The sequence below is a fragment of the Meles meles genome, chromosome 1 (assembly GCF_922984935.1).
Source record: "Meles meles chromosome 1, mMelMel3.1 paternal haplotype, whole genome shotgun sequence".
NCBI classification, from domain to species: Eukaryota; Metazoa; Chordata; class Mammalia; order Carnivora; family Mustelidae; genus Meles; species Meles meles.
The window spans coordinates 191,450,779-191,476,371 of record NC_060066.1 but is presented as its reverse complement, the minus strand read 5'-3'; the positions used below and the strand labels follow the sequence as shown (position 1 = coordinate 191,476,371).

The following is a 25,593-nucleotide window of genomic DNA, read 5'->3' as shown; positions in this document are numbered from 1 at the left end:
CAAACTGAGTCATTGCTTGCTTCAAACCTTCCTTCCTGGAATGAAGTCCAAGCTCCCAGAGGGGCTCCCTTTGCCCTCTTGGGCCCCCTTCTGATACCCTTTGGTCCAGTCAAGCCTCATGAATGCTATCAGCAGGAACACAAGGCCTCTTCATGCCTCCACAGGGCCTGACAGCCTGAAAACATCTTCCCCGGGAGACATTTTGTGGGCCCTCCCCTCCCAGGGGGAGTTGCCTGTGTCCTCCCTTTGTCTCCGTTTTAACACAGGCAAGTTTTTAATCACAACACGAGTACCCTGTTACAGTCACGTCTATCTCCTTCTCAAGACTCCAGACACCTTGGCAGCGGGGACCCCGTCCTATTCCTATTTGCCCAACCGGCGCTGCTGTAGTGCTTCACATGCTACAGGCATCTTAGTAAGTGTTTACAGAAGGGGGAGATACATGGATGATCAGAAGAACAAGCGGCACTTACTGCTTCCCGGGAAAACTACTATAAGGACCTGCGTCAAGGAAGCACGAGTGAAAATGAAGAGCAGGAGATGTACTACAGTGTTTTTTAGGAAACGGAATGATTGAGCAAAATCCTAGAAGAAACTGAAGAAGATGGAGTCATGGTCGCAGGTAGAAGATGGGCCTTCACCTTTCTTAAGCATCTCAAGAGCCTCATGACCCCACAGAGGGGCACTATGGCAGGGTCAGGAAGGAGGCATTCTGCCAGTAAGCCTGCTCCTGAGACTGGATCCTTGGCTCACGCTTGTTACAAGTCCCCGCAGGGTGCTGCTGAGACAGGAGGTGCCTGCAGGACGCAGGGCTGAGTGGACCACATTGGGGAGTGGGTGAGGGCAAGAGGACGGACTGTGAGCTGGGGAAAGGAAGCCTGTCTGGCCCCACAAAAGAGGCAAGTAGTGGAGAGGTGGAGGAACATTATCCGTGCCCTGGGCCAGAGCTTCCTTCCTTATTCCAGATGGAGAAGTCCCTCCTTCTCCCCTCAAGGTGAGTGTTTGGAGGCAGCATCATGGGGGCGGGGGGCTCTTCCGTATGGACACTACTGCTCTTTTCCCGACGGTCCCAACATCTGGGGGCTGGCACGTGGGTGGGAGGAGCCCAGAGGCCAGCAAGCTGCAGATGCACTGATAAGACCAGAAGGCTCTCCTCTTTCTGCTCTTTGCCCTTCTTTCCATCCTTAGAGCTTTGGCTGCCTCCTTTGGGCTGCAGGGTCCATTCATCAATGAAGAAAGAGCCACAGTGGTCATTTCTGCTGGACTGTGATAGAGTCCACCACAACACGACATATGTAAAAATATACACCCGCCACCCCAAATACACAGCTTCCCTCCTCTATGTAGGGCCTGCGGGAGTCTCAGTGGGGAAACCTCTGAGGTTCAAAATAAGTACCCTTACTAGCACCACTTGAATGGATCTGCTAAATTCAGCCCAACTGGCACAGCTGATACTCAAAAGAGCCTTCCAGTGCATCCTTCCGCTAAAGCATGCCACTGTCTTGTACCGTGCATCCTCTCCTTCCTATTTCACTTGCTCTGGCTTTGCCTGTGGTATTGTGCTGTCGTCTGCTTATGCACCTATCCCCCTCGCCGGCCTGGGATCTGCCCTCGTCAAGGTTCCTGGTGCCCAGCATCGGGCCTGGCACATGAATGAAGGCAGGGGATTAAAAACAGGGATGCAGGGAGAAAGGGATGGAGCGTGCCTGCCAGCTGGGGCGATCTTAAGCACAGAGGGAGGGGAAGACTCTCTAGGCTACTTAGAGGTCGCCATGCTGGTCTGTCTACTGTCAGGCTTAAAATCCTCTCCTTCAGGCCCTCTGCTGTGTAACAGGGTTGAACATCCTGTTAAATGGAGCTGTCTAGGGGAAAAGAATATTGACCATTACCAACACCCACCATGCAGGTTCACCTCTCCAGCTCTCATGCAGGCTCAAGCTAGAAGCCCAGCCCCCATCCACTTCCTGCTGGTGAATTCTTAGCCATCCTTTCAAGTCTGTGCGAAACTTCCCTGTATTTTCCCAACACTTTGCCCATGACTCTTTGCATAGTGCTTATCTTGTATTATAATTATCTGTTTATGTGTCTATTGCCTTGCTAGGCTATAGGCTCCCCCAAAGCAGGGGAAAATGCTTTATTCTCCTTTTTTAAATTTCTCTGCTTCTATACATACCCAAACATACAACGGCACCAATTCTGTGGCGCTTGGTAGGAACTTAAATGTTTTCCCAGTGGACGTTTTATTCTTATAAGATTAGCCAGTGCTGTACAATAGACATGTTGAAGTTGTGGCACCAGGGGAAGGGGACACAGGGTAAGGTCTGGGGTCCAGGGATGGGGAAGCGGGACAAAGCAGTGTGATGGGAATCTTGATCTGCAGGGAGGATAACAGTGAGGTGGGGAGGGGCAGTGAGGTGGGTGGTGAGAGAGGAAGAGACCAACGGAATGACAGGTTCTGCCTACTTCATACTCCTGCCTTGGACCAGGTTTCTCTCATCCTAGGACCCATGGAGAAAGCTTAGAGCTTAGAGAGAGCCCCTGCTGACATTCTGCAAGCAGCACAGGCTTAAGAAGGTGCTCATTCATTATTACATTCTTTTTCAAGAATGAGATAGATGCTAGCTCATTATCTTACTCTTTCTTCCGACTTCCCCCAGAAAAGGGAGCATAAGCCCCATTTTGCCTATGGGGAAACTGGCCCAGAGTGAGTGGGAGGCTTGCTTGAGTCTCGTATTGCAGGAACCCCTGGAACCCAGGCCAGTGCTCCACCTCTTCCTACTTCACACTCCTCCTTTTCCTCGGTCGCCAGCATTACAGTTCTGAAGGCACAACTTGGCTGTGGTCCCACTTGGCTCAACGTGTGACACTGGCAAGCCCCCTGCCTGAGTGTGCTGCCGCACTGGGGGAATGAGGTATGAAAGTGACGGAATGGAGAAGGGGGGCAGGGCGAGGGTTGGCTCCTATGAACAGCAGCGCTCAGTCCAATTAGGCAGCTCCAAGGCCCTGGTATGCAGGGTCCAAAGGGAGAGCCTTCACGAGACCAGAGCTGGGAACCTGGGACTCGGGGGTGCCCAAGTGGTCACTCGAAGAGCAAGAGGCCTCCTACCGACACAGGTGGGGAGAGGCCGGTCCCAGGTCCTACGCTCCCCACTCAGACACAGCAGTTCCTCACTGCCCCGCAGGCTGTATCCTGGGTCACAGCTGAAGGACACAGAGCTTCCGGCAAAATGGCCTCCGTCGTGAACCTTGTAGCCAAACTGGGGGGTTCCTGGATCCTCACACTTGATGAGTTCAAAACCTACCGAAGAGAGGAGAGAGAGAGTAAGCAAGACCTGCCATGGCAGAAGCTATACGCCCTTTCCACCCTCAGTGTGAGGCCCGTGTCCTCGTGGAAGCCACCAGGCACATGCCCCTCACTTCCGCCGGCCTCACCACTCAGGGGGCCCACATGGCTGTGCTCAGGAGAGGAGCTGCATGCAGGATTCGCTCCCGGCTGCTACGTGGAAATGGCTTCAGCTCTTTCTCCCAGGGCAGCTTTTAATAGTTTCCAGACATAGGGTCCGGGTTTTCTATTTCCTTTGTTTGACCCCCAGAGCATTTTGTTAGCAGGGCTGCTCTTTTCGTTTGGCTTGCTGGGACATTCTGATGGGATCATGTAATAGGGAAACATCGCTACAAATGCATGTTTCAAAGTTCAAATTATGTCCTGTTTAAATAAAGTCTATTGAGAAGGGGTGGGGAAGGCTTATGCAGGATGTCTACAGAGCCTTGCTACATGGTGCTTCACGTTCCTTATCCACAGGGGTCTTATTGGGAGGGGTAATGAGTGAGGACACTGGCCTGGTTCAGTGAATCGTTCCAAAGTCATACATTCCCATACGATGGAGATGGAATTCGCATTCAACTTTATTCAATCTTCTTCCCCCAGGCACAGACCCTTGGGCCAGATGGTCTGGGGCCCAGGCAAGAAGAATTGTGGGTAGATTCACTGGTTTTCTGACAGCTTTATTGAGATATAATTCACATAGTGAACACCCACCCATCTGAAGTGCTTGATGCAGTGTCTTTTAGTATATTTGTAAAGGTGGGCAACTATCATCACAATCAACCTCAGGGTCTTTTCATCACTTCTAGAAAAACCCTATACATATTACCCCCCTTGCGCTTGGTAACCACCAATTTCCTTTCTTTCTCTATAGACTTGCCTAGTCCGGACAGTTCATATAAATAAATCATAGAACGTGTGGCCTTTGTGACTGGCACCCTTCACTTAGTAGTGTTTTCAAGGTTCATCCACGGTGTTGGGTGGATTAGTGCTTTCTTTCTTTTTGACAGCTGAATAACATTCCATTGTATGGATGGATACATCGCATTTTGTTTATCCATTTATCAGCTGATGGATACTCACTGGATTTTAAAATAACCTAGAAAAGCACATTTTTTGGCATCTCCTGGGCGAGTATAGGAGCTCAAATCAACGAACACAAGGGCCTCCAAGCCGCGGTGTGGAGATGTAATCCCAAATACCCCAGGGCCATGTACAAACCTGGTGCTTTCTGTTTTTGAAATCGCGGAAGTAAAAGTCAAAGCTAAGAGCACGAAAGAGGGGAAGAATCAAGACTGAAGTCTTGAGGGAGTAGTGCAAAAGAACATAATTACACATCAGTGTTTGCATGCTTTACATCTGGCTGTAGCTGAACCTCGTATTATAAATGCTGTGATTAGGAAAGGCTTTGTTTGCTTGCCTTAGTTAAAATCCTCGATGTTTGTATTTTGGAAGTATTAGTAACAGGTATGCCATGACTCTCAGTTAACCATAGATGCAAACCTTAGAGCAGATGCCAAGTGGCCGCTTACCCAGAGCACAGGCACAAGGTCTCAGAGGAAACAGTCCGCTCAGCATGTGCCAGTCCGAGAAAACCAAACCTTCTAAATGAGGGGGGACATCCCGGAGCCTGACCTCCCTGTTTGGGGGACCAGGGAAGGACTGAATTCATCGTCCACTCCAATGCAAGAGAGACTTACTGGAAAACTGCAGCTCAAAGCCCTTGCTGGTGTTCTCGGTGTCGGTGATGAAATCAAGCCACAGACTGCTAGATGTGCTGTTCAGAGTCACCCCCATCATCTCCGAACGGCTGAACACCCCCAGCAAACGGGCGGAGTTGTTGTTGCCATCATAGACCTGGATGTACGAGAGACCCCCGACCCAATGTCAGTATGGCCTTATTTTGAACAACAGTTTCTCATCTCATAGCCTATATTCCCAGAGTTTAGCACCGATGCTGACCATTGGAGGGGCCATGAGCCTCAGATGCAGGGAAGATGGCACAGAGAGCTAGCAATGGAGCAAGTGATCAGCCCCTTATGTCTCTACTCGGGGCCCTTCTGTGCCCAGCCCGTCTCAGTGTGAATCCAGTCTCTGGGAACTGCTTGTTGTTCTAACCTTTCCACTGGAGCTCTGCTCTGTCCCCCAACCCCCAGATGGCACCAGTTTACTCTTCAGCAGCCTGGGCAGGCCAGGATGGGGCCGCCTGAAGGCCCAAGCCATCTGTTTCCGCAGACAGGCACACTGAAAGCATTCGACAGCTCTGCATTGCTAAACAGTCCTGTCCTTCCAGATGAGACAACTGTCCTTCTGCCTAACCCTACCCCACTGGGGCAGTGGCCCATCTTGACGACTAGACACGGGCCATCATGATCCAGCAGCACAGAGTAAAAATGACCAGTGTGTCATCGTGCCTTCCCTCTCCCCAAGCTCAGCCTCTGTCCCTGCCCTCCTAAAATGAGGGCTCCAGCAAGGGCCTGCTGGGCTTGCCAGGGGTGGAATTGTGGAGGCATCTGGCTTCCCTGACACCCATCTGTCCCCTGAACTTCTGAGCACTAGCAAAGACAACAGTCATCAGAATAATGAACTGGCTCCCCAGGTTCTGAGGTTGCTGTTCCTTTCCAGATAATTGTACAAATAACAACAGAAGTTGTGATTGAGTGAAGGACCCCCCTAGTGCTCTGGTAAATATCAAAGATGGGATCTATGGGTGGGTGATGAATATTTGTGTATGGCTCGGGATGTGGTACCAGCTGCCAGCAAATTGGAACAATATTTCCATTCTACTATTTATGAAGCAAAGCCTTCTAAAAGAAGCCATCCTTCAAGCTAACAGTGCTATATATTATAGAGATTTGTTCAGACCCCTGGGAGCCTCAAGTCTGTTTCCAGATTCCATGTACAATATCACTGAGAGTTTGAGAGAATTCTGGACTTCCAACAGACAGAGAGATGACACCAGTTCAAAGAGTTTAGCCCACTGGGACATCGAAGTTGCTAAATAAAAATATTTGTGGTGCATAAACAATGGATTTTGGAACTCTGAAAAAAAATAAAATTAAAAAAAATTAAGTTTTTCTAAATGTAATATCTTTATCTATAAATGCCAATTTGAAAATGACTTTAGTTAATCTGCCCTGCAGTATGTGACTACAATGAATTTATTCACCTTTAAAAAAATATTTGTACCCATGAACACATATTGGAATTAATTGATCAAGTCATTAGTTGTCAACACTTGCTGACATCACAATAGGAAAAACATAAGAGAAACAACCAGATATCATGTACACCACTATTTATGGAGTCATTTGCTAAAAAAAAAAAAAAAAAAAAGAAAAAGAAAAAGAAAAAAAACCAATCCTGAATTGTATCGAGTCACTGGATCCGATTTTAACTTATAGGAACTACAGAAGACGGAGCGATATATGAAATGATACTCTGGGACTATGTTCGGCAAAACCCAGAATATGAAAAATTCCACTGGGCAAGTTACCTGACTTCCTCAACAAATAAATTACAAGGGATGGAGGGAAAAAAAAGATGGAGGCAAAAACCTATAGATTAAAAACGTATGAGACAACCAATGCAATGCATGGGCCTTATTTGGATCCTGATTCAAATAAAGTATAAATCTAAAAAAATATTAGGACATTTATGAGATAATTAGAAACTTGAACATTCATTGGATATATGATGATGTTAAGAGAGTGTTGTTAATTAATAAAAGTATAATGGGAACAGGATTATTTCCTTAATTTTCAAGCATTAGTCATTCTAACTCATGAAGGACAAAAATGTTCATAATGTGTCATTATGGTAAAATATTCATTGCAGAAAAGCTATAAAACAGAAGAATACATAGAAGATAAAAACAACTTTCATAGCATGGAGAGTAAGGAATAACATGGAAGACATTAGGAGAGGGAAAGGAGAAGTAAATTGGGGTAAATCGGAGGGGGAGAGGAAGCATGAGAGACTGTGGACTCTGAGAAACAAACTGAGGGTTTTGGGGGGTGGGTAGGGGTATGGGTGAGCCTGGTGGTGGGTATTAAGGAGGGCACGTACTGCATGGGGTACTGCGCGTGTTGCATAAACAATGAATCTTGGAACACTGAAAACATAAAACTAATTTTAAACAAAAAAAATTAAAAACAAAACAAAACAAAAAAACAACTTTCAGCACTCACAACATTTTGGTGACTATCTTTCCAGGCTTTGTTCTATGCATGTTTTTCCTTATATATATTTATTTATTTTTTTATATATATATAAAAACAAGATCCAACTATAGATACTATATGATAACCTGCTCTTTTACTTAATATAATGTGCATATTTTTTGAAGCATTAAATATTTCCCCCAACGGCATTTAAATAACTGCAGGAATTTCCATCATAAAATTAAACCAACCCCTCACTGTACTTATTCACACATCATTGTCCAGAATGTGTGCCCAGGCAGATAAGAGACATTCAATAAAAGTATGATAATTAAATAAGCCAACGTTTTCTTCTGGAGTACTTTTGTCTTTAAGTTCACCTGGAGTTTATTTAGGCATGATAGAAGATAAGAGTCTACTTTTTTTCTCCTTGGTTGACTAGCCATTTAACCAAACACTATAAACATTCCATCCACTGCCAATTTTAAATTGACTTTTATCACATATGCAGTTATACATTTGGTTTTGTCTGTCAACTTTCTAGTCTATTCTATTTCTATTCTATTTATTCTATTTCTATTTGGTACTTATTTGTCTTTTCCTGTGTATGACCCACACCATTTTAGGTGTTACGATAGCTTTATAATATACTTAAATATTTAGTAGGGCAAGTCCTCTTTCATTTGTCCTTTTAACTTAAAAAATTTTATTCCCCCTTGTTTATTTTTCTAGACAAACTCAAGATGAAATTTCTTAAACACACACACACACACACACACACACACACACACATCTCTTGCTCCCCGCTTCCAAAAAAACCCCCCAAACAGGGGCGCCTGGGTGGCTCAGTGGGTTAAAGCCTCTGCCTTTGGCTCAGGTCATGATCCCAGGGTCCTGGGATCAAGCCCCATGTCGGGCTCTCTGCTTGGCAGGGAGCCTGCTTCCTCCTCTCTCTCTGCCTGCCTCTCTGCCTACTGTGATCTCTGTCTGTCAAATAAATAAATAAAATCTTAAAAAAAAACAACAACCCCAAACAACTTGTATAATTCTGACTGATTAACATCATAGGTATGGGTTAGTAAGAGAAAAAGTCCATCTACATGATACTGAATCTTCTAACTCACATAATATCATCTGGCTCCATTTAATCAAGTTGTTTTGCAAGTCTCTTGGTAAAATTCTGTATTTATTTTTGGGTATTTTTATATGTATTTTTGCAATTGGAATTGGGCCTTTCTCTGTATTTACTTTAACAGAATACAGCTTGTCTATAAGAATACTTTGATGGTCCAGATGGGCCTTTGTCTACATTTATTTTCTAACAGAATACTGCTTGTCTATAAGAATGCTTTGATGTTCCAGTTCCTTGTTACATACTGGGGTTGGACTGGTCTCTGAGAAATGCAAGAGAATCCATACATATACGTTAATGACTAAACTTCTTCCTTATTTTCTTTCTCTAGTAGATGTTTTTATTTTCTTCACCTTCATTGCAGTATAATTGACAAATAAAAACCGTATATAATTAAGGTGTACAACTTGATATTTTGATGCACATGACCATTACATCTGATATGACAGTTCAGCAAGATGGCTGGCTTCAAAGTAACTACACTACAGGGACAGCTTTGTCCACACAGTTACAAACAAGCAACTTTCCCATGGAAACATGTCTGCTTGTACACATGCTTGAGTTACTCCAGGGCATATGCCTGGAATGGAGAAGCTGGTTTCTGGGAAGATGCATCCTTAACTTTGTTAGATATTGCCAGATTGCTCTCCAAAGAGTAATACAAATTTAATCTCTCACGTCAGTGAGAGCTGTATGACAGCTTTCATTGCTTTGTATCTTTGCCAACACTTGGTATTTTCAGGCATCCTAATTTTTCCCAATTTGATGGGTGTAAAATGGTATCTTGTTTTAATCTGTATGTCTTTGATTATCACTGAGCTTAAGCATCTTTTCATGTGTTTATCCATAATTCCACTTTCCTCTTATGTGAATTTCTTGTTCATATCCTTTGTTTATCCATGAATATGAAACCTCCCTGCATTTCAGTTTCAAGTCCTTCAAAATAACATTTCATACTTTTCTCAGTAAAGATTATACACATTTTAAAGACTTATTCCTAGGTGTTTTATAGGTTTCTCTTCCATTATGAATGAGATCTTTTATATTTTAGTTGGTTGCAGACACATCAGCCACTTTGCTGAATTGTCTTATTGGTTCTGATAGTTAATCCATCAACTCTTCTATATTTTCTAAATAAAGGTAATTTTATATAGTCCTCTCTAATTTTCATAGTTTCTTTATTCTTTCTCTGATCTTATTGTGATAGCTTAGATCTGCAGCACAATGTTGAATACTACTGGTGAGAGCACAACTCTGGTCTTGCTCCTGACTTTACTGGAAATCCTTAGGAAGTTCTGTCATTAGAATAATGTTTGCTATGGGTGTTGGTAGGAACTTTTTAAAAAAAATAAGATTAATAAAGTTCTCTTTGTAGTTTTGAGATATCTTAAAATCATGAATAAGTACTGAATTTCATCGTGTGATGTTCTGGGGTATACTGGGAGGATGATGTATTTTTGACTTCTAATGTTTATAGGATATTAGGTTAAGTCACGTGAAGTTGCCAATATGTGACCAGCTTTGACCTACAGAAATGTGTTTCATAGGGTTTGCCTACTATTGGAACACTGTGAGCTTTTCTACGATTGACACGTCCTCACATTCCTGGAATCAGTCCTGCTCAGTCATTTTTGCTTTCATACACAACTAGATTCAATATGACACTGTATGTAGGGTGCTTTGATCTATGATCATATGTGACTGGTCTGATAGTTTGTTCTTCTATGGCTCTTATTCAGTCCACTATCAATATTTCTACTTGCCTCATTTAAATAAAGTGATTGAGGAGATAGATGTCAATTTTTCTCTTTTCTGAGCCAGTTTAATCATCACAGTATTAATTATTCCTTGAATTTTTTTAGTTTACCTGTAAAATAGTCTATGTCTGGGTCCTTGAGACAGGATATGGGGGAGAAGTCAGAATTTTTAAGTAACTATTGCTTTATTCAGATTTTTATCTTTTCTTGATGTTAGTATTTTTTAATGTCAGAATGTCCTTTTCACCTACGTATTCAGATATCTTAGCTTACTGTTGTTCCTAAATATTTTCTGATTGTTTCATAATCTTGACCTCTTCTTTAACTATGTTCCTTTTTCCATTTCTAAAATTATATGTTGGTGGCTTCTTTATTCCTTCATCAGTCCTACAAGGTTTGTGTTTTTTAGCCATTTTTCAAGGAACCAGTTTGTTTTATTAACAATTGCTATTGTTTTTTGGTTGTATTTTTTTCAGTCATTTTTGACTTTAGCTTTAAAAAAGGCTCTTTTTCCTACTTCCCTCAGATTTATTGTTATATAATTCATGCTACCCAAGTCCTTATTTATTTTTGACGTAGGTGATGCATCAGAGACTAACAGAGGTATATTGAAAACTTCCACCATGACTGCAAATTTATTAAATTTTTTTTTACATTTCTAGCAGTTTTTATTTAATTTATTCATGCTATGTTATTTGGCACATAAAGTTTGACTGTGGATTGACTGTACATTTTATTAACATAGAAGAATCCTCGTTTTAATTTCCTTATGAGGTGTGAGAGAAGTTCTCAAAGTTATCTCATAATAAACTGATCTCATTTTTCTGTGCTTTACCCTCTTCCGTTCATTGCCTCCATCCCATTTTTTAATTGGGTGATCATGTTTCTCATCTTTATTTAATCCTTCCTCATCTCGGCTCACTCTGTTTTCATTAATGCCTATTTTTGTGTCATATTTAAGATTCTCCCAAATCCTGTTAAGAATACAAAGTAGGAGCTGCTTTTTAAAGTCTTTTTTCTTCATTGCTTACAGAGGGACCATTAGCTCTCACTCTTCAGACAGGTTCCCTTGTTCTGATCTGCGGAATATTTACACACTTTCAGTTAATTTTCTTGTTAGCACACCATTGCAGAGGGAGCATAAAAGAGGGGAATGGAAATGCCCAGTGGTCTCTGGAGGGAAGCAGAGGGAAGGCAAAGAGAAAAGGCAAGAGCCTTCCCTGTTCCTGGTGCTGAAGTGCATGTGTGTGTGTGTGTGTGTGTGTGTGTGTGTGTGTGTGTGTGTGAGTGAGTATGTACCTCTTTTCTAATGCGCCTGACCACTCTTGTTAGGCACCAACCAAGACATTGCCCTACTTCATCTGGCTTGCCAATTCCACCAAGAGGGAATGGTGGCTCTGTGTGGGCTCTCAGACTTAGTACGCTTGCAGAGGAACCAATGGTGTGGACGTCTGGTCCCTGCTAACAGTGCCATGGCCTGTCCTCGGCTCCAGGCTCTGCTGCCACTCTGAGCTAGGTGGCTGGAGATGTGTTTTTCCCCCTCTGGTTTCTGGCACTCCATCCACAGTCAGGATTTCACTTTGCTTACATGAATCAAAGTTTGATGAGGCCCTTTCTCAATCTGGACTCTTTGGATATTTTATTTGGTAAAAATTCCTTTAAGTGATATGTGAATGGTACCCTTGCCTAATTTTCAGTGCTGAGTCACAATCCTCTGTTTTTCTGTCCTTTTAGTCATTCTGGCGGGGTCCCGCAGAGGACACCATTATTCATGTAGCCATATGCTTCATTTGCCATCTTGAGCTGGAAGTCATCTTTCCATTCTTTGTAATTTAAAGGCCCTTCCTGGCTTGCTGATGACAGGTCAAAATTTTGGTAGGAGCCAAAATAAAAGGAATCAGTTCTGGGAGAGAAGCTGAAGTAGAGTAGGGGTATGGTTTACGGAATTTTCACTTATTAAAGGTAAGAAACAGATCGGGGTCACAAATGCGAGCAGAGTCATCTAGTGGGTCAGAAGATCAAGCTACACAGACAGTTTGGAGAATTGGTCAGATACATGGAATATTACATCTTGGGCAATAAATAAGGTGTGGAGGAGGTGACAGGTCTCCTTAGTTAGGAGCTCAGGTGTGCACTGGGGTTTCTCTGGAGAGACAAGAAAGTCCTCAGGATTAGGAATCCACCAGTGTTTTGGGTGAGTTCCAGCTGGGCAAGGGCGAGATATTCTGGGAGCTGACTACCGCTCTGGGTAGCTCTTGCACACATTCCTGTCAAGGTAGACCAGAGTGACACGCTGGCCCAGCAGCGCTATGGCCACTGATGTGGCTAAAGGGCCGTTCTGAATCCTATTTGGAAAACCATAACTGTGGATTTCTCTTCATTCTGAAATAGTTCTGTACCTGTTCATAATCCAGGTTCTCCACCCTGAGGAGAAGACTTAGAAGAGGAAGGGGTTCCAGGAAACCATCCCATCTCCCAGGGTGCTTTGCCCTCCCCTTCCCAGGCCTTGTTCTATAGAAGTTCTAGGGGTCCTGGGGTCCTGCAAGTGGTCTTTCAGCCAGGTCAGAGATACAGCCTTCTGAGGAGGACACCCCAGAGGCCTGGACACAGGAAGAAGAGGGCCTTCTTCGACAAGAAGGCAGAACCCACTATTAGAAGGGTGGGGGGGGTAGGGGAAGCTGGGCAGGAAGGTCTGGAACATCCCCCTAAGACACAGGCATACATCCCCCTCTCTCTACAACCCTGCAGGACTACCTGGGGTCCTGCCTCCTAAACGAGTCCTCCCTGACCTCTGACCTGGGTTTTACTGCCTATGTCTCTCCTTTCTTATCCCAAATGCCTCATAAAGTCTCGCTTCTGTCTTTTGAGCTGCTCACCTAATCCTGAGACAGCACCTGGATGGGGCAGTTGCTTGTGTTCACCTGTTGACTGCGTGTTAGCTGCTTCTCTGAATCTAGGCCACCGTGGGGAAGAGGCTCAGGCACCAGCCATTACTCCGCGTGACCTCTGGCAGCCAAAGAGCCCCCTGGTCTCATCAGGCCAGACACACAGAACAGCGGCTATGTACTCCCTTCAAAACCTGGAACTTAGATGTCTCCAAAAATCCTTTTTCTGTAGGCCTGACAATAGTCTTCATGCAAGAAGGACTCTGCATTTCATCAACTCCATCTGCAGCCCCGGAGAAAGGAAGTCACTCTGGCCTTGCTGGGACTGGCTATACCCTCTGAGGCTCTAGTATGGACGATGAACACATGGATGGAGAGAGGAGAGGTCTGGGGGCTACCTGAAGACACGGCACTTGGAAATTATAAAATCTTGTCTATTGCTCGCTTAAAAGGAGATGCACTGCTTTTCTGTATGGGGAGCTAAGAGGTTGCAAAGTAGAGCTTAAGAAGCCAATAATTGGGCGCCAATCCCCGCTTGACCACTTAGCATATTCTCTTCTATTTCAGGTGTATCTAGTCCCAACCAGTCATCTCATGGGCCAAGGATAATCAGGTAGAAGTGAGAAACACTTTCCAAGTGCACACGCATGCACGCACGTGCACACACACACACACACACACACACTCCAGAGAACACATGCTCCAGAAAGTGAGTCAAGAATAGCATCTCTGCATAAAAGCACAGTTCACTCATCATATCTAAAGAGAATCCTAAGGGATGGGATTATTTAATGCTTTCTCTTCGGGTTTTTCAGAGTAGTGACCTCTGATTGTTTTAATGTCAAGACTTCTTGGGCTGCAGGCAATAAAACTGTATTAGGATAAGCTGAAAAAGGCTTTGGAAAAAGTTTCTTGGCATAGGATGAAAATGGACACCCTCTGTGAGATTTTCCTTATAATCCATTTCAATAAGGCAGCTCTTAGAGAAACTCTCCAGAGTCTACTCTTTGATTACACGCATACTTAACACACCGTATATTACCGGAGATACACACGAATCACATACATACAAGGACATGCAAATCATATGTGTGCTCAGTGTTGTAACAATCCCTTTTCTATAATCAAGTCCCAACACCTCTTTGTCTGACATGGAACTTGAATCCACTTTCTTTAACCCTGCTGCCACATATGGGCCGTCACCATGGCACAATGAACTACTAGTCTTCCAAAACATATACTCAAAAATGTCCTCAGGTGAACACACACATAAGATACACTAAGACACGTATGCACACACACAGGTCCCTCAAACCAAGCTAGTACATAGACTCAGATTCACAGATATGCAGAAATATACACATAAAAGGATTTCCATAAACATGTATCTACACCAATGCACATGCATATTCTATGAGCTCTTCACTGTCCAGCTTGATGGTCAGGGTTCTTGATGTATAAACCTGACCCACTGGCCCCTCAAGCTGAATTTATGATTATTTATCATGCAGTCAGCCTGTTCTCTACCATATACATATTTGAGAACAGTCAGCTCCAAAGCAAACTCGAAAGCCACATTCTTAGACTCTCACAGACCTTTCTCCTTTGGGTTCCTACTTTCTTCCAGATGAATGAGGACAATATCCTGGAACTCAGGAGGGAAGATGAAAGTGTGGGTCAGTCCCACAGAAGTAAATGAGGAGGTGCTCAGCACACTGCTGCGTACTGTCACTTACATCTCCTATGAGATCTATTGGTTTTACCTTGAGGACATCTCCTTCTGACAGTTCGAATGTCCTGGCTTTAAGCTGAATGCCCTTTCCCGGCTGGGTCTGGATGGAGTAGATGCATTCGTGGTTGTTATTGTAGTTCACAGGAAAGTTGGGGGACAGCAATGTGCCCTGAGTGCCCGTGACTGAATTCCCACACTCGGCTGGAAAGAGAATCACAATAATCACCAATTAACCCCCATCAGCCACATCCAGAAAAGAAGTCACAGTGCTGGAGGACCTTACAAGGATGACACATTGTTTGCCTTTCTGCCTGCCCAAATGCCTGGTTATCTGTCCATTTGCCTGCCTGTCTGGAGGACTGCTTATCAAAGTTTTTTTTTTTTTTTTTTTTTTAAATATCTGCCCACCTGTAGTTTTGCCCTGTTTCTTTATCTCTCTTGTTCTGTGGGTGTGTCTCTTCTGCAGAAATAGAAATGAACCCACCAGGCATCCTGTACTTTCTTAGTGGCATGAGGCAGCCCTTCTCCATACCTATTCATCTAGTATCATAGCAACAGAATGACTGAGGAGGATGTCAGGGGCAGTTGAGGGTGGTCAAGTGAGGAGCGACGAATCTTTTCAGTATCAGAGGCTAGAAACTCAGAAGGGGTCAATGTTGAATAATTATTGCTAGCATCTTTCAAACTTCAGTTATTAGTCACAAGGACCAATCCTATAAGATAGGCATAATTATCATCCCTGTTTTAAAAGTCAAGAATCTGGTACTTAGAAGTTCAGATCAAGTCTCTCCATTTACCAAGAGGAGGGGGCTGAGAATTCAACCCTCCTGATCCTGGACTTTAAGGCCACTGAGGCTTTGGAGAAAGTTTTAGCATAGACACACTGAAACCCTGTTTCATTCAACAGCTAATGAATTCACAGCCTCCTTTCGACATCTTTTTCTCCTCCTCCAGAATTAGTCCTTCTTTCCCCATTGTTCCCGTAGTTTTGTTTACAGCAGTCATCACATTTTATTTCACCATTTGTAAACATTTCTGTCTCTTCCTGTTGATCCTTTGGGTCTGGGTCCTAGTTCTGTCTCTCCGGCCCCCATTCAGTGCCTGGGTGGGGCGGGCATAAGAAGGTGAAAGGGGAGGGAGCTCAGTGGCAGGGCATGGTTGCAGAGCCCCTCAGCTGTCTCTCTGGGGTCTTTAATAGTTGTAAAGCCCCCCCCCCCCCGACACTTCCTTGGATCAGAGTGTCTGTTGTATTGCACCCTGACCGCTTGTTACTTGCCTAAAGCCCCCACTCGAAATGTGAGTTACTTGAGGACTAGGGTCATGCTTAATGAATCTAAACTTCCAAGGCTTAGCCCAGATTGTCTGTAAAATAAATATTTGCGAAATGAGCGAATGAATGAATATGGAGGACACAGACCTCAGAAGATGTACAGTCCTAAAAATAATTAGGTTCCAGAAGGATGAAAATACAAGTCCAGATGGCAGGCACATTACTTGTCTGGACATATGGGGAATTGGGAGCACATCTTGAATCTCTGAGGTTGATGGTAGCAAGTCTGCTTTCTTCAAACCATCCCTTGGTGTCCCTATTCTGGGCACAGTCATTGGTAGAAGGTTGTCCCTAAGGTCAACCAATGGGCCATACAGTTAACCTTAAATGTCCTAAGCCTGATGTATACTAGACCAAGGCAGTATAGATGGAGCTTGTGACACAGGGACATTCAGAGCTGAGCCTCTTGTGGTCTCGGTTATACCTGTGTGTGTGTCCTCTTGTCCCCAAGGCTGCTCCTTAGACCTCTGAAGACAGTGTCTGTGTCCCACAAAAAGTCCTTACTTTTTCAGTGGGCCCTACTCTCTGGGCTCTGGCCAGTTCAGGACAGCTTCACTTTCCTAGGAGTTTATATAAGCCATTCCCATGCACTGAATGTTTGTGGCCTGAGGCCAAATCCATACACTGAAGCCCTAATCTTCAGTGTGATGGTATCCCAACGTGGACCCTTGGCAGGTGATTGGGGTTAGTGACCACATAAGCTGAGGAAATGACCAGAGCCTTCTCTATGCCTTGTAAGGACAGCTGCTGTCTGCAGGCTGGAAGAGGAACTCGACTAGACACTGAATCTGCTGGTACCTTGATCTTAGCTGCTTGGGCTCTAGAACCACGAGAAAGAGGTATCTGGTGTTTAAGCCACCCATGATATTTTCCTAGAGGCGACTGGTCATTTGTCTTAGAGCCTGTCTGCAAAGTGTCCAAATGCACATAATGAATGTAGTGAGCTACAGCGTACGACTAAAGGGATAGCTGTGGTCAGGCACCCTGCGGACATTTTCTTGGGGCCTGGAGATGAGGGCGAGGATTTGGGGAGCGGGTGCTGAGGGCTGTGCCCCGGTATTACTCAGTCTTGTCATGTGGGCAGCACCCTGAAGCAGTTCTCCTTTATTTCTGGAGTCACACACTATTCCCTCCAACTAGGGAGAGGCATGGGGAGCCGTGGGATAAGCATGGACTTTGGAGCCAGACAGCTGAGTTATATCAACACTCTGAACCTCGGTCTCTTCATCTTCTTCATCTGGGCAATAAAAGCATCTGTGTAAGACTACAGAGAATAAATGCATGAGATTTTGTGATTAAACAAGTGAGCATGTGGGGAGTGGTTAGCATACAGTAGGCTCCCAACAAGTGTGATTCCTCCTCTCTTTACCCACTGATCCCAGGTGAAACTAAAAGGCTTACCTGATTCGGAGCCCTAAGTGCCTGTGTTCTGGGGCAGGCAGAAAGCCTGAGAAGCTTCTTAGGAAGTGTGTTCACGGCATCCTCACTAGTCCTAATGCCTCTTGCCCTCTGCCTAGTTCCTAAATTTGGCTTCCCTTAAACATGGGCTTTGGCCTGTTATTGGACACCTTCCCTGGCCTTGGCTTCCTGCACGATAGCTCTGTGGCTCTGGCTGCCCCAACATGCCCGTCTCCTCTCCCCCACAGCCCAACACCTTGATGAGGAGAGACACAGAGCTGATAGCTTCAGATGGGGCCAGTCCTTGGCCGATCACCAGAGCCGGACTCCCTGCCAGGGCCTTTGCCTCGGGCACCAGGGAAGGTACAGGAAGGTAGAGGGACATGACACTTCTGGGAGAGTTTCCAAAGGAACAGGGGAGGTGGGCAGATGCACTGAAAAGCTAAACACAAGCATCAGTGGAAACAAATAAATGTTCCAGAGAAACAGTCATATGCACAGGAAAGTCCTGCCACTGACTGAGGCATCTGTGACTTCTGTCGTCCTCATCAGAAGAGGTCTCATTAAGGGCAGGGGCCGTGTCTTATCTATCAGTCTGGGACTCTGGAGGCAGAGGGTTCATTTTCCTCTATCATACCGGGACTCCCAAGGACAGGGCCATGTCTCCTGCTGCAGACTGGGGCCCTTGGAGTCAGGGCTGTCTCTTCCACATCGAGTCCAGGGGCCCCTGAGGTCAAGGGCTGTGTCAACCCATCACACCATGAATTAGAGCCCAGGGCTGTTCATCTCCTTCGCGGCCGGGAATGTTTCCTGGTAACACTGTGTGGGCTAAGTCATCCAATTTACACCCACAGTGCCCGTGGCAACTGGGAGCATCCCCAGGGTGGGCATTCCCATGAAACCTCCAGCCCGAGGCTCTGTTGCAGGGCTGGTGGTAATTAGAGGTGATTATAATTGCTGTGCATTACATTATTAATAACACACGAAACAGAAGACAAATGTACTAATGAAAATGTTGTGAGGTGTCATGAACACACAGTAATTGGAATAATAAGTTAAAGAATGAGTTTATGTAATGAGATCAATGAGGCAAGAGCTTAAGGAGTGTGTGCATCTGTGGTCCCGGATAATCCCATTCAAGAAAAATTTCCCCCAGACCTACTTAGCTGAGGATGTTTTCCTGGAGAAGGAAAGAGCTGCTGGTGGCCAGACAGACACTGAATGTGGGGGAACGTGTAGGTCTGTATGTGTGTCTCAGTCAGTATGGGTCGAGGCTCAGGGGTTGGTTATGGGAGAAAGGATAAACTTTGGGATCACTTAACTGGCCAAAGTGGAATTCTGCATCTATTTGTTTTAATGTTTTCCCTCTGGGACTGTAAAAGGTTATTGGTTATTGATAAATAACAATAAAAAGGTTATTGGGAAAATGGTGATAATTATACGGCCCCCCACTGGCTTATGCAAATTATGTCATCTGCTCTGGAATGAAGCCTGTGAAATGCCTATTGTTGTCTCTGTTTTATAAGCCAGGAAGCTGGGGTGAAGGGGGTTTGGTGGCCTGCCCAAGATCTAACAGCTGGTAAGTGACTGAGCGGAGACCTGACCCTGGTGACTGCGCAGCCCCAGCCCTGTCCATCTTGCCAGCCTGTTTATGACTGTCCTTCCTCACGGGCTCCACAGAGAGGTCTCCAGCTGGGCTGACCTCACAGCCCCTGTTGCAGTCAGCACACTGTGGCTTCTAGCTCTCTGGCATATTAGGGTTTTATGCAAGATTTCACTGTAATGCTAACAGCGAGCATTCACCCAGGCTGTGTTCCATCCAGCCCTGTGTGGAGTCCTTAGCGAGCAGAGCCATCAGCCTTACAAATGAGGACCAGCAACTGTCCCCGCTCCCTGGATATCACTCTACCTCCCCCCACCCGAGGGGCCCGGAGCTCGGAAGAGTCTTCTTCAGAGCCTGGCAAGGAGGTTAGGCCTCCCATCCGAGGCCCCACTGCAGGCAAGTATGTGCTAAGGCAGTCCCCAAACCCAAGCCTGTTGGCCTCTGGGCCCGTGTGTGTTTCACTACCTCACAGTAATTGACTAACATTTGGCCCACCCCATTAGTGAAGCAAAATGAAAGCACGTGACCACCTACCAACACACCTTGGCAGAGGCGAACTCCACAAGCGCCGTCTGCCCCCCAGGCACGTGATGCGGGCCGTGCCCTCCAGACGGTACCCGGGGAAGCAGGAGAAGATCAAGGTGTCGCCTACGCCGAACTGCAAGCCCTTCCGGATGCTGTAGGCTGGGACCTCAGGCTCCTCACAAGGCTCCAAGTCATATTCTGGAAAAGGAGCAGGAGCGCTGGGGTCAGAGACAGAATAAGGAAACATACAGACACAAACATGAGGGAGAAAAGGGCCAGAGATAATGACAGACAGAGGTCAGAATACATACACACTGGCCCACAAAAGGTAAAGAGAAAAGAAGAACGATCCTAAGAACAGAGGCAGAGAGACACACAGTGAGGTGAGTAACACCATGCTTCAGGTAGTGGGGACGGCTCCCCACAGCAAGCAAAGAGAGGATACTGAGTTTCTGGAAGCATCCTTCCTGGAAGTATTTATGAGGGTCCCCATGACTTGACCTTTCCCTCCTCTGACCCTTCTTCCCCATATTAACCCCAAGCATCAGGGCTCAAAGACTTTCCTGCCTCTCTCTCCCTAGGCATTGACCCAGATAAATTCAATCAGCTTGTTCTAGAGGGTCAGAATGTATGACCCAGCCGAGGGCAACTTACATTGGGAGAAAGAATCCGAATGCTTCACTCAAACTCTGTCTCAGCAATGCTGGTGCTGGAGGCAGATGGCAAGCATGATGGACGGAATGGCATTTATCACCCAGGGATCAGCCCAGTACCTCTAGTGAGGGCACAGAAGTGACAATTTCCATTGTCCCCAAGGGTATCTCCCTTCTGGGGCACAGTGCCCCAGGGCTCTATGTAGTAAAGAGAAGGAGGTTTCCTCAGATGGGGTGAGGCACAGTGGCTAGATGTGTCCCACATATCCATGACCTGGCCAGGCCCATGGCAGGTGGCTTCTGTTGGGGGGACAGCGTGGGGTTGAACTGGGCCACATCCCAGTTCCTAGAGGCCAGATAGCTCTTGTCCATCCTGGGAGACCCCGTGGGATGAGAAGAGGCACTCTGGGAAGCAGTGGGACAAGAGTGGTGGGATACTTGGGACCAGAGCAGTGAAGGGTCTGCTTTTCTTCCCGAATGCCAAATTAAAGAGCTTTCTGCATAGGATTCCTAAACACAGAGATAAATATCTATTACTACTAAATATGCATTGGTGAAGAAGTCCCCAAATAAGATTCTAATATGTTCATTTTAAATCCCTTTCTTCTTCTTCCTCTTCTTTTTTAATTGCTGGGGTCATGAAACACTGCAAGTGAAATCAGCAGAAGAATCACGTATTCCCAGGGCAGGAGAGGACATCCTAGTCCAACCAGTTATACTGGTGATTTTCAGAGTGGATCTTAAACACCTTCAGGGAAGAAGATTCCCCCAAACACCTGCTTCCCAGCCCATCACAGGGAGGTCCTCCTTGTGTCTAACCCAACAATCTTTGGCTGCACCAAAAGTGAGGTCATTCTCCCAGGGACTGGGAAGTGGATCAATGTCCATCTGCTGGGAAGACCAGAGGCTGGCAGCAGAGGGAGAGGCAGAATGTTCTGTCATCTCTTCCCCCAGGGGACCCCAACATGCTTTACCTGCGAAGGTGATGTTGAATCCTTCATAAGACATGGAGAAATCGGAAATGAAGCGGACCTGGGCAGTGAAGTTGCCATAGAGTCCAGCGCTGATGGGGGCTGGCAACCGTGAGCCGGTCAGCTGTCTCAGGGGCTGCGAGAAGCTGCCATTCTCGGTGATGAGGAGGTAGTCGTGGCCACTCTCCAGGTGGAAGGTGTGGAATGTAAAGAACACACCTGCCAAGAGACCGGAAAGGTCTGGGTGACAAACTGAGATGGCTGCAACAGCCCCAGTGAGAGACGGGATTGGCACAAACATTTCCAGTCTGTGGTTGGGGTGCGAGCATGCACTGATAGTCACATATGGGGGAACCAGAACGAATGCGTCCGAATGATCCAGAACATGCCATTTGCCCACAGGTCAGGGAGAAGGACACTGCCTTATGGTTGTCAGATTTGAAAGATTTATGGCTAGGTCTGTGAGAATGCTTTATAGACTTTTACTCATTCACGGATTCTCTCATTGATTTCTCAACAAGTATTTGTATATCTGACAAGTGTTTCCTCCGGGCTGGGATCCAGGGCCAGGGAGGAGCAAGGGGATATACAAGACATTCAACAAAGAGCTACAGTACAGAGTGACAAAAGCGCTATCAAACATCATTCAGAATGTTCGGGGGCAGAATGGCAAGCACTAAACAAAAGCGATAATATTCACTAACATTTCAGCACTAAGTATCTGTGTGTTGCTATGCTATGTGTTTTATTGCCCTGTAGTTGGCCCCTATCAATTAGAAGAGAAGATCTGAAAACCCAGTTAACCCCACCAATAATTCATCTCCATTTTACACCCAAGAAAACTGAGGCACAAAGAGGAAAGGCACGTGTCCTCGGTCACCCATCTAGCAGGTGGCAGAGCTGGGATCTGGGTGCAGTCTGACTACAGGGCTGCATAATAAACTGCTCCATGACACTGCTTCTCCCACTACGGAGAGAGAACAGGTAGGAGGGGTGGTCAGGTGTTGAGATGGGTCTGGTGGTGACAAAGATGGGGTGGTAGGATCTCAACACCCGAAGCGGCTCTTGGACCAGATCCAGATGGCCGTCTGTGTTTGGGTGGGCCCATGTGTAAATGCATGCCCACTCACACATCAGCATGCCCATGGGAATGTATGCTGTGGGCGTGCTAAGGGCAGGTGCTTGGCTAGACAAGGGGGGCTGGATTCACTTGCTATTCAAAGTCCACGGACCAGCAGTATGGGCCTCGCCTGCAAGCTTGTTAGAAATGCAGAATCTCAGCCTCTGTCATAGACCTTCCAAATCAGAATCTGCATGCTAACAAGGTCCCCAGGAGATCTGTAGGCACATAAAAGTTTGAGGAATACTTCTCTAGATAATTAGCGACAAGTTTTTGATAAATCATGGTTGGGTCCAAGCTCTCAATGCTAAAATATTTAAAATGTTTTCAGAGTCTTGCTTCTCTATGGATAGGAGCTGGTAAGTCCAGAGTTTTGGGGATTCTATGGGTGGGGGCAGGGGAAAAAGAAGCCCATAGAGGTGATGGAACCAGGCATGCAGCTTGTAAATGCCCTCTGCCCAAGCAACTATGTTACATCCATGGACCTATTTCCTCAAGGGAACAGCTCCTAAGCACCTACTAAGTGCCAGGTCTGGGCTAAGCCATGAGAAAGATCTCCCAGTTTAGTGGAGGAGACTGACACATCCATAGTGAGTCCAGAATGGCGGCAGAAAAGAAGAGTGCCAACTATGCCCAGAGGGTTGGGAAGACTTCATGGGGTCATGGTCTTTGACAGGAGGGGTATGAGCATTTTGGGGATGCACAGGTATGTGTGCCCACGTGTATCCTATCCTCCCAACACATCAACACAGGTGCACACGAGAAACCGTTCTCAGTCTACAGTGCTTGGGAAAAGGCTCAGTGGAAATATCTTTCCCTCCTGGTAAAACACGGGTTGGGTAGTGAGTGGATCAGACACAGTACGGGGAATTGGAGTTGATGAAGCACTAAGCCTCGCACTCTATTCTTCAGCGTGCAAACACAGCCCCTCCATAGGCGTAAACATTTGGCTGGCATTCTAAGGATGAGTAAACAACTGAGATGAAGCCCCTGTGGGTTTCCCAGCTGTGCTGATTGCTTGAGGCTCTTTTGGTCATTGTGAGAAAATGAAGACATTGTCACAGAGGCCCCATGCTGGAGTCTGAATCCAGATTTGGTGTGACAGATGCACACACAAACCGATACTTCACTGGTGTGACCATGTTGAATCCTATGAAGGATGTGGGTACCACGCCAGGCAGACATTCAGAGCTGTGGAAAAGGCATGGGCTTTGGGAGCGGGGAGGGACCCAGACCTGGGTCCACAGCCCATTTACCAACTGCAGGGTCTGGGCCGAAGTTGCTCAAGTATGTCCTGAGTTCTAGTTTCCTCCACCATAACATGGGGATGATAGCATCTCCTCATAGGTAAACATTTAATTCTTGGAGCGAGGAACAATTAGGATAGCAGATGCAGAACCCACAGCATGGTATCCGACACACAGTAGGTTTTCTTTTTGCTCAGCTTGTCTAACTCCTAGGCAGCCTTATGGACTGAAAAAAATTTCACTTCTGGGGTCTCAGCAAGGGCCCATTCTTTGGACTCCTGAATTAGCCATTCCCTTTGGCTGGGAAGTTGAACAATTCTGAATTTCATTGAGTTCGGAGTTTCTCCAGCTGTTCCTCTGCCTGCTGGGGATCAATCAGAGTCAGTAACCTAATGGATTTGTTAACCTGAGATACTCTTACAGGCATTGCCCTCTGCAGAAGGGTCTGGGTTCAATTTAATTCTATTCATATCAATATTTAGGGAAGCTGCAGGAAACAAGGCAGGCATGTCTCCCAAAGGGCTTGGCGTCTGTGTGCGGGGAGCAGGAAGGCACAGGATCATGTGGGAGCCCACGGAGGGGGAACCCAGCTTACACCCAGGCCTCAGAAGAAAGGGTCCGGAAGGCTCATTATAGGAAGTGAGTTCAGAAGATGAAGAGCTGGTCACACAAGAGGGATGGTGGAGATGTTGCAGGCGGGAAAGTGTTCCAGAGAGAAGAACAGCATCCCAATACACAAAGTTCTAGAGGACAACGAAAGCCTGGGAAGTTCTAGGAACTGAGAGAGCTTCATTGTAGCTAGGATTTAGTGTCTACAGGGCTCAGAAGGAGGCTGAGAAAGGTGAGCAAGGGCTATAGGATCATGCCAGCTATTTTATAATTTCAAGCTCTATACTAAGGGTCTGGTAAAGCCTTTAAATGGTCCTAAGGAAGAAGTGACCAGGTCATATATCAGTGACCCGTGTCGATTCTCTGCCTGGAACATCTCTTGTCCTGGCTAATACTTGTTCATCCCTGAAGACTGGCCCAAGTTTCAACTTCAGGACACCAACACCACCTAACTAAGCCCTAGGGTGGCTGCTGGATGTTTGCTACCTCTATCCGCTCTTGGCTGTGGGACGTTAGATGGACTCTAATCTTCCTGAAGGCAGGCAATGCCAGAGTGGTTCATGCCACTGGGTTTTCCTAGCACCAAGGGTAAGTGCAAGTATAACATAAGCATTTGCTCAATATTTGAATCGCATTGACTTCTAGACAAAGACACATATAGAAAGGCATAGAGAAACATACCCCGCCCCCCATGATTACAGATGCCAGACAGAAAGAAAATCATGACTACTGGGGGATGTTCCTTTAAGGATTATGAGGGGCTGCCTTTCTTGCCCTCTTGATGCCACAGAGGAGCTTCTGGCTCCCACATTGGCCCCATGGGGCCAAGACTTGCTGGAAACAGCTCTGCAGGATGAACAAAGACGCTGCCCCGATCTCTCCTCTCCTCAAGGAGAAAGGGACAACCAGGCCTCACCGTGACTTCCTACAGGGTCCTTTCTCCCCAAGAAGCTCCCCTAATCCCAGTTAGGGCAGGCCTATTAGAGGCAAAAGTGGAGTCCTTAAGCACACATGGGGAGACTCTGAGTGACTTTTCTTACAAATTTTTTTTTACACAAGTAGTATAGTTTACATGTAATATATTTTTATTGCTCAAAATTAGAAAAAAAATGGAGAAGATAAAAATAAGAGAGTAGTGGTGCT

At 46.0% G+C, this 25,593-nt stretch overlaps 1 protein-coding gene across 1 annotated transcript in view; it reads right to left on the bottom strand.

Annotated features, from left to right (window-relative positions):
* The window catches only part of LOC123926444 (CUB and sushi domain-containing protein 2-like), a 596,474-nt gene that overhangs the window by 159,752 nt on the left and 411,129 nt on the right, over positions 1–25,593 (bottom strand). Inside the window, exons 20-24 of the mRNA XM_045980312.1 lie at positions 21,478–21,693; positions 19,860–20,048; positions 15,026–15,195; positions 5,026–5,182; positions 3,107–3,298 (exon numbers count right to left, since the gene is read on the bottom strand). Coding sequence (XP_045836268.1) covers positions 3,107–3,298; positions 5,026–5,182; positions 15,026–15,195; positions 19,860–20,048; positions 21,478–21,693 — 924 coding nt within the window. The remainder of the gene's footprint in view (positions 1–3,106; positions 3,299–5,025; positions 5,183–15,025; positions 15,196–19,859; positions 20,049–21,477; positions 21,694–25,593) is intronic.